The 8586-nt window shown below is 60.9% G+C and overlaps 1 protein-coding gene across 1 annotated transcript in view; it reads left to right on the top strand.

Annotated features, from left to right (window-relative positions):
- The window catches only part of LOC133087300 (basic proline-rich protein-like), a 5043-nt gene extending 3010 nt beyond the window's left edge, over positions 1-2033 (top strand). Inside the window, exons 9-11 of the mRNA XM_061184160.1 lie at positions 3-775; positions 874-1064; positions 1150-2033. Coding sequence (XP_061040143.1) covers positions 3-775; positions 874-1064; positions 1150-2033 — 1848 coding nt within the window. The remainder of the gene's footprint in view (positions 1-2; positions 776-873; positions 1065-1149) is intronic.
- The last annotated feature ends 6553 nt before the right edge of the window (positions 2034-8586 follow it).

Consider the following 8586-nt stretch of genomic DNA (forward strand, 5'->3'; position numbering starts at 1 on the left):
AGGACGGAGCTTCTGAGGCCTGGCCCTCGGATGGACATCGGGACACCCGGGCCCCGAGACACCCGGAGCCACGCTCTGCTCAGGTGGGAAAAACAGCGGGGGCGGGGGGCAGGACCCCTCCCAAGGGCCCCTCAGAGCCGCCCTACCTCGTGGCCCTTCTCCAGCCACCTGGGAAGGAGGGCCCCGTGGCGGTCTGCCCTTCCTTCACCCTGGCAGGCTTCAGCCCCCAAGCCCTCCACCTGGCCCAGCCCCCCCAAGATCAGCAGCAGACCCAGAATTGGCTGCCCCCCAGGGCCCGACAGCCAGGGGCCCCGTCCCAGGCTTGCCCATCCCCCTCCCTGCTCCCCCAGGAGTTCCCTGGGGTCCTGCACGTCCCACGAGCACAGAGGGGATGCCACGCATCCCCCGCTTGCCCACCCAAGCCCGGCTGGGCCCGCATAGCCCTCCACAGGCCCACCTCCCCTCCTGGGCGCCCCCTCGCCGCCACCCGGGCCCCCGGCTCACCTGCGGTGGCTCCCCCGAGGCGGCTGGACCACCACGGCCCCTTGGCCACACAGCCCAAGAGGCCGGCGCCAGCTCTGGCCGCTGAGCCGGCTACTGCCAGGGCTCCGAGCAGGCCCCACGCTTCCTGCCGCGGCGGGAGCCCAGGAGCTGTGCCCAGACATGTCTGCCAGAGCGGGGCCGGGCGTGGGGCTCGGGCTGGGCTGGCACAGTCGAGCCTAATTAGGCAACAGCACCCACCAGGAGCTGAGGCGAGGCCACGGAGGGCCGTGAGGTCAGCGGTTGGCGAGCTGAGGCCCCGGCAGCACAGGCGCCCGTGAGCCCCGCCCCCCGAGCCACGCCAGGGCCCCTGATGGCGCTCCTCACTTCCAGCCACGCTGGCCCCCGTGGGGAGGGGCTGAGGGTCAGAGGAGCTGCCCGGCCGTCCCCAGCTCGGCCCCTCCCCCTCTCACAGGCTGACCCCCGGGCTAAGGAGGGGCACCGCCCCTCTCAGGCCTCCAGCCTCTGCTCAGACCCCGGCCCAGACGCCAGCGTCATGCCTGGGAACTGGCTACTGCCCACAGGTGAGCAGTCACGGTGACATCATTCAGAGCCAGGCCGGGTCGGGGGGGACAGGGCCGAAAGGTTTACTGGACTCCTGACCCTCAGAAGCCAGCCGTTTAATCAGGACCCTCGGCACAGGCCCGGATAGGCCGGAGGGTGGCCCGGCCGAGCCCAAGCACCCAGGGGGCGATGCCCACACCCAGACGGGCAGATCTGCCTCCATAGAATGGCCAGTGCCCAGCCTCGAGGCCCCGGGATGGAGTGGCTGCCATCTAGCAGTTCCTGGTGAGTCCACAGCGCCCACCCGCCATGCCGTCGCCCGCTGCAGGGGCCTAGGTGTCCCTCAGGCCCGGCCTCCCGGCCTGGACACTGGCTACTGCTTCCATCCCAACCCCGCGGTGCCCCCTCACCATGCTCCACAGAGCAGCGGGCTCGCAGTGAGAGCGCCACAGGGGCCACCGCGAGCCCCCCTCCGGCCACCCTCTCCCTCTTGCCCCCCGCCTTCTGTGTCAGCGCCCAGGAGGTGGGGCCGCCACATCCTCCACTGGCAGCGCTGGCATGAGAAGAATCCCAACCCACCAACCCCAGCCCAGCTGGTGTGGCTGCACTGGGCCTGGCCCGAACATCCAGCCTTTCTAGACCCTCTGCCCAGGTCCCCCCTGGTGTCCACCCCGGGCTGGACACCTGGCCCGAGGCTCCCAAGGGCTGACACGGCACGGTATCTGGGAATCAAAAGGATGGCCCGTCTGCTGCCCAGGGCCCCCAACCCAGCCTTGCCCATCCCCCTCCCCGCTCCCCCAAAGCTGCCTGCGGAGTCTCCCCAGGTGGGACCCTCACTGCCCAAAGCCTCCCCCGAAGCCCCTTCCCACACAGAGCCTGCTTATTCCCGCATCCCTGCCACCCCAGCACAGCCTCCAGGCTGGGAGTGGGGTCCAAGATGGAGGAGCCCTGATGATGGGGCGACAGGTCAGGGCTCCCCTGTGGCCTGAGAGTCTGGAGCTGGACCCTCTACCAGGAGCCACCTGCTGCCAGAGCCTCCCCTGTGCCCCACCCTGGACCTAGCGGATGAGGATGCAGAGAATGGAGGCTGGACCCCGACAAGCCCGGCCTCCCCCCTCGAGTGGGTCAAGCCAGCCAGAGCCCAGCGCAGAGGCTGTCACCCAGGGCCCGCCAGGCCGCACATGGCAGCAGCCCTGACCGCGAGGCCAGGCGGGAGTTACTGGGTGATGCAGCCACACGTCTGGGTCCATGGGCTTCATGGAGCAGGACCCTTGCCCGGGGGCAGGAGGGAAGGGCTTTAGTTGAGGGCAAGTCCTGGGTAAGAGCAGGGATCACTCAGCCAGGGCACGTAGGTGCAGCCTGGGACCCAGCTGCTCTGCTCCGGAGAAAGAGCCCCTCCAGGCCCCAAGGGATTGGGGGGGGGTGGGCGGATATCCAGGGCAGCCCTGTCAGGTCGGGGAGCTGGAGGCCCCAGGGTGGGGGACACACACTTGGAACAACACGGCATTAGAAGGAGGAAGAAAGAGTGTCTCGCGGGAGAGAGATGCGTCTTGAGAGCACAGTGCCGAGCGAAGAAAGCAGAGGTCAGAAGGGGGCAGACGACCAAGACCACGCCACAGAGCACTGCTTCCCGAAGTGTGGCCCACGGAACCCCAGGGGTCCCCAGAACCTTTGGGGGCCCACGAGGTCTGAACTATTTTCATGATTCCGCTCTCCTTCCCCGTGCTGACGTTTGCACAACAGTGGGTAACACTCCGCACAGATCAAGGCTGCGGCACCACAGCCGCATCGCCTTCTGCATCACGGCACGCTCAGGATTAAACAAAGAAAATGCCGTGTCCCTGAGCCCGTCCTCGACAGAGCAGTAAGAATGACAAATTTGATTAAACCTCACCTCTGGGTTCGCATCTTTCTAGTATTCTGTTCCGAGACCACGGGGAAGGGCTCCCGAGTACACACAAAGCTGCCGCCCCCGAACTGGTCGCGGACACAATCCACAGACACCATTTTTTACCCGAAAGAACAGCTGGCAAACTGGCTATGCCGTATGGGTGTGCAGACATCTGGCAGAAGTTTCCTCAAAAACAAGTGAAGTGGGGACTTCCCTCATGGTCCAGTGATTAAGACTCTGCCTTCCAATGCAGGGAGTGCAGGTTCGATCCCTGGTCGGGGAGCTAAGATCCCACATGCCTCGGGGCCAAAAAAACATAAAAAAAAAAAAAAAAAAAAAACAAGTGAAGTTATCACGCCACTTCAAAAGAAAATAAATAAAATGACAGGATCTGTCGCCAACGATCAAAGCCACAGCTTAAGTGAACATCAGCGTTTGGAAGAACTTGACTCCACCACTGTGAGTTTGACAGCTTCCAAACAGTGAAGGCTTTTTCTCATGAGAGCGGTGGTGTTAATGTGCTCTAACGAAATGTGTCAACATTTGGAAAATCCACCGAACTCAGCAAACCAGTATTTCCCAGATGACCAAGACAGGATAATCCAAAATCACTCACAGGTGAAGATCCTTTCCAAGCGAAAACCAGACCAATGGGTGTTAGAGTAACAGAGCCCCTGATGGCCGTTGACAGGGAAGCAACTTTCACATCTCAGCTCCCTTAAAGAAGCTCTCATTGGTTCCGTTTTGGCGGAGCATCCGAGAATATCCACCGTTACCTGAGTTGGCAGATTTCCCCATAGTCTTCAACACAACGCACTGGGACAGATGGAATGCTGTGTTCTCTACCCAAACACGACAGAGATTTGCAACAATGTAAAAAAGTCACTCTTCTCACTGAATTTTTTGTTTGGAAAAGAACAAGTTATTTTCATAAAATGTTATTTATATTAACGTATAATTAATTGATTGTTATTTTTAGTAAGGCCTCATCCATAACTGTTTTTTTTAATGATCACTTTTACGTTCTATTGTGGTAACTGTCAGGTGATCATAACCAGGGGTGTGCTGGGCAATACTGACCAACCAGCTCTCGGGGGAGGAAAGCCCTGAGGATGGTGTTTGCTGATGCCCATGGTGTAAGCACACCCACCGCAGCCAATTTCAGGCTATGACCGTGAGATTACTGAGCGCGGAGTTGGGAGGAAATGGGCGACATTCCATTCCCTGGGATTTCCAGTCCTCAGATGGAACAGACACAAACCCTATCTAGACAAGGACATGGATAATAGTAAGATGTGAATAATTAGGAAGTGCTAAGTTTTTAGTGTTGATTGCTTGTGCTTTTATATAACTTATATGGTTTACATAATTTGATTTTAATAATGGCTATGTTTAACAACCAGCTCACAGAATTGCTGGACATCTCACAGCCGGCTCTCGCCAGCTCTCTCTCCACTGGACACAAAGCTCTTCGGGGTCCCCAACAATTGTTCAGAGTGGAAAGGGGTCCACAGACCAAAACCTTTGCACCGCTAACATTGATATGGATCAAAAATAATTGCAACACAAAATGTGGAAGCAACCTGAGTGTCCATCATGTCCATAACAGATGAACGGATAAAGAAGATGTGGTACATATACACATGGAATATTACTCAGCCATAACAAGGAATGAAATAATGCCATTTGCAGCAACATGGATGGACCTAGAGATTATCATACTAAGTGAAGTAGGTCAGAGAGAGAAAGACAAATACTCTATGATATCACTTATATGTAGAATCTAAAAAAATACAACAAACTAGTGAATATAAAAAAAAGAAGCAGGGCTTCCCTGGTGGCGCAGTGGTTGAGAATCTGCCTGCCAATGCAGGGGACACGGCTTCAAGCCCTGGTTTGGGAAGATCCCACATGCCACGGAGCAACTAGGCCCGTGAGCCACAATTACTGAGCCTGCGCATCTGGAGCCTGTGCTCCGCAACAAGAGAGGCCGCGATAGTGAGAGGCCCGCGCACCGCGATGAAGAGTGGCCCCCGCTCGCCGCAACTAGAGAAAGCCCTCGCACAGAAACGAAGACCCAACACAACCAAAATAAATAAATAAATAAGCCTACACCTTTAAAAAAAAAAAAAAGAAAAAAGAAGCAGACACACAGATATAGAGAACAAACTAGCGGTTACCAGTGGGGGGAGGGGTAATATGGGGATGGGGGAGGGGGAGGTACAAGCTATTGGGGGTAAGATTGACTACAGGGCTGTACTGCACAACACGGGGAATATAGTCAATATTTTGTAATAACTGTAAATGGAGTACAACCTTTAATATTGTATTAAAAAAACTTTTAAGGCAAGTGCAACAAAACACAGTATGCATTCTGAAAAATAACTAAAACAAAAGGTGCACCCATCAGAGCGCATCCCAAGAAGGCGCCGGATGGGGTGAACACAATCAATCAACCACGCACCAGTCAGTCACGAGCAGGGCCGGGATGTGGAGAGGAGCGGTCCCCAGAGCCCTCTGTGCCCGAGGCCTGCAGAAGAGATTGCTGTGGAAGCGAGCGTCTCCAGGTCGGAACTTGGTTTGAAGCCTGCCTCTGCGTAGCGAAGAAACTCTCCCTGAGTTTTGGTTTCCTGGCCCGTAAAGCAGGTGCACAGAGAGCCCTTCCCCAACAGGAGATGGCAGGCGCCGTGTCCACCAGCCAGGTCTGGAGGAGCCCAGCCTGGCAGGTGGGCACAGACCCTTCTTCACGCTCTGGGACCCCTGCCCTTGGGGGCGCTTTCCCCACCCCTGCGCCAGGAGCACACCCCACAGGAGCCAGGCTGCAATCACTGCGGTCCACCCCATGAACAGAGATGGGCCCTGGGAGCCCCCCCATCCTCCCCGCAGCTCCAGCCCCTCTGTCCCTGCCTGAGCCCCACCCTCTCCAAGAGAGCGTCACTGCCAACCTCCGTGCTCTGCGAGAATCTGCAAAGAGTGGCGAGGTCAGTCTCCACGTCACAGTGGGGGAGGGTGCTAAATGGGTCAAACGGCTCCCCGGGGCCAGAGGAAGGGCCCCAAAAGGGACAGCAGAGGTCCTGCCTGGACCACCTCCATCAGACGCCAGCTCCCCGCGGCCCCGAATAGAATCCTGAGTCTTTGGGTGGGGTGGTGTCTATTGAGTGGAAGAGGTAAGCCAAGGCTTGGGGTAGGGGGCCGGGAGGAGGGAGGCACAGGGCATGTCCCTGCGTCCCTGCGTCCTTAACCCAAGGACACAGAGCTCCTGACCAGGGCCCCAGGGGCGGCTGGGGGGGCCCTGCACCCACCCTCACCCCACAGTAGTACCCAGGCTGGCAGGGAGGAAGGTCTCGCTCGCCAGAAAGGTCCAGTGTCGGGGAGGGTCCGAAGGGGCTCAGGGGGGAGCCATCTGCGGGAGGGGGCGCCTCAGGCAGAAGGGGCAGCCAGTGCAAAGGCCCTGCAGCCAGAAGGGCCCGTCTGGTCCCTGGGGCCCAGGGCTGGCTGGGAGTCCCCAGTCCCAGTTCAGCTTCCTCAGACAGAAGGCCCCTCCCACCCCCAAGGGAGCTGAGGGAAGCATTTCTGGGCTCCTCCCGGCTCTGCCATCTCCACGGCCAGGCACCCGACCCTGTTCCTCCGTCCTCCCTCACCGTCCTCATGCCCCCAGGGGAGGCCGGCTGTGGCCCCCACGTCCCACTGCCGGGTGGGCATCAGCCCCTCCCTCTGCCGGCCTCCAGCTGTGTCCCCCGCTCTCGTCCAGAGGCCGGTACCTGCTCGCCCCTCCGTTTTCCCCTGGATGTCTGTTGTCTCTTGAAATTCAGCGGGAAACTCAAGGCCAGGCAGAGAGGACAGACCCCCGGACCAGCCCCAAGCTGGGGTGGCCGCTGCAGACCCCTTCCCGGGGGAAGGCGAGGACCACGGCCTGGGGGGCCTGGCACGGGGGCTGCTGGGACCCCAACAGGAGCGGATCCCGTTGGGGGGAGAGTGGAGGGGGACCCGGAGAGAGCATCCCCTCTGAGAAGTTTTGTGTCTGGAGGGGCAGCGGTGGCGGGGGGCGGGGAGGGGGACTGGTGTTTGGATGAAAGGGGAGCACAGGGGACGCTGAGGTCACACTCGGCACCCAGTGAGGGTGCCAGCCACAGCTGCCACACCCAGGGGGAGAAAACTAAAGACGCGCCCTGGGGCCCCCACTCAGCCCTGGCCTCTGGGGACGGGGCGGGGGGCGGGCGGGGGATCCAGAGGCTCCTGCTGGGGACCCTGACCCCGGGCCTCCAACAGACCGGGAGCCACTGTCTCCACACAGCGCCTCGCGGGAGAAGCCCCAGGCCAGGCCGGGCCACGCCGGGCCACGCTCCAGGCCACACCGGGCCACGCTGGGCCACACCGGGCCAGGCTCCTGCGCTTCTGCCTCGGGGAGCCCCCGTGCCGCATGCTTGCAGCCCCCAGGCCCTGGTTGCTTCCCGACTCTCACATCTGAAGTGAGGAGGTCGTGGGCCTTCAATAGCATCAGCTCTTCTACTTTGAAAGTAAACACCCCGAGGCTGCAGAGGGGCCGTGAGAAGCACTGGCCATTGGCAGCTACCGGTCTCTGTCAATCAGGACAAACTCCCGCAAAACCCAAAGTCAGAACCACGTGGATGCAGAGGTGGAAGCCAGCGCACAGTGGTTCCTTCCAGCCCTGGCCAGCGGGGCGCTGACAAGGCAGGCCGTGGCCTCGGGTTCCCAGCGAGCACGAGCTGTGGACGGTGCCCGCCACGCACCGGGGCCTGTCCACTCGCTCTGGCCTCGGAGCTCGGTCCACACAGACACCCTGAGCGCTGCTGCACACCGGGCGCCCGCTGGGAACAGACAGGAGACGCCCTCGGGGACTCTTGTCACCGTCACCCAAGTCCACAGACCAAGCACTGCTGCTGCTGAGATGCTTGCAAACCTCTGAGGCCCTACCACCCATGGCCCCCACGCCACCTCCCATCAAAGCCCGAGCCGCTCAGCCCCCAGGGCCCACCCGTGAGAGGAGCCACAGCGAGCCTCGGGCTGGCCCCACGCCGCCCGCGCCGCACACGCGTGGGTCCCGGGGGCTCCCCGGCCCAGGACATAAGACTCTCTATCCTCCATTTGGCAGGTGAGGACCTGCCCGAGGTCACACCTCCAGCACAGAGGTGGCAGCCCCCGTGGCCGCCCCCATTAGGAGGATGCCGTCATGGGGACAGTGACATGGGGGGAGGGCGTCTCCAGGGAGCGTCCAGCACAGCCCCCTCCACGAAGAGCCCCAACAGCAGGCCTGACCTCCCTGTGCCCGTCCACACGCGGAGACCCGAGTGGATGCCATTCCCTGGGCTGGAGTGAGGCGAGCGTGTGGGTGACCTGCGCCAGCCGCTGTCAACACCCCTGCCCAGCCAGCGGCCTCTCTCAGGCCACCCTGGCTTTGCCTGGTGCCCATGAATCCTCACTCTTCTGGTGCCCCACCCCCACAGGGTCCTGGCTTCTCCCCCCTCCCTCCAGCCCCAGGGGAGGCAGGGAGGATGGCCTCTGGTCTGGGCAGAGCCCTCCCTCTCCTGCCAGTGCAAAGCCTCCTCCTCCAGGAAGTCCTCCCAGATCACCTCTTCCTTGGGCCCTTAGTGTCCAGGTCTTAGTTACCATCCAGCTCAGCCCCAGATGAT

This window comes from Eubalaena glacialis, chromosome 3 (genome assembly GCF_028564815.1).
Source record: "Eubalaena glacialis isolate mEubGla1 chromosome 3, mEubGla1.1.hap2.+ XY, whole genome shotgun sequence".
Classification (NCBI taxonomy): Eukaryota; Metazoa; Chordata; class Mammalia; order Artiodactyla; family Balaenidae; genus Eubalaena; species Eubalaena glacialis.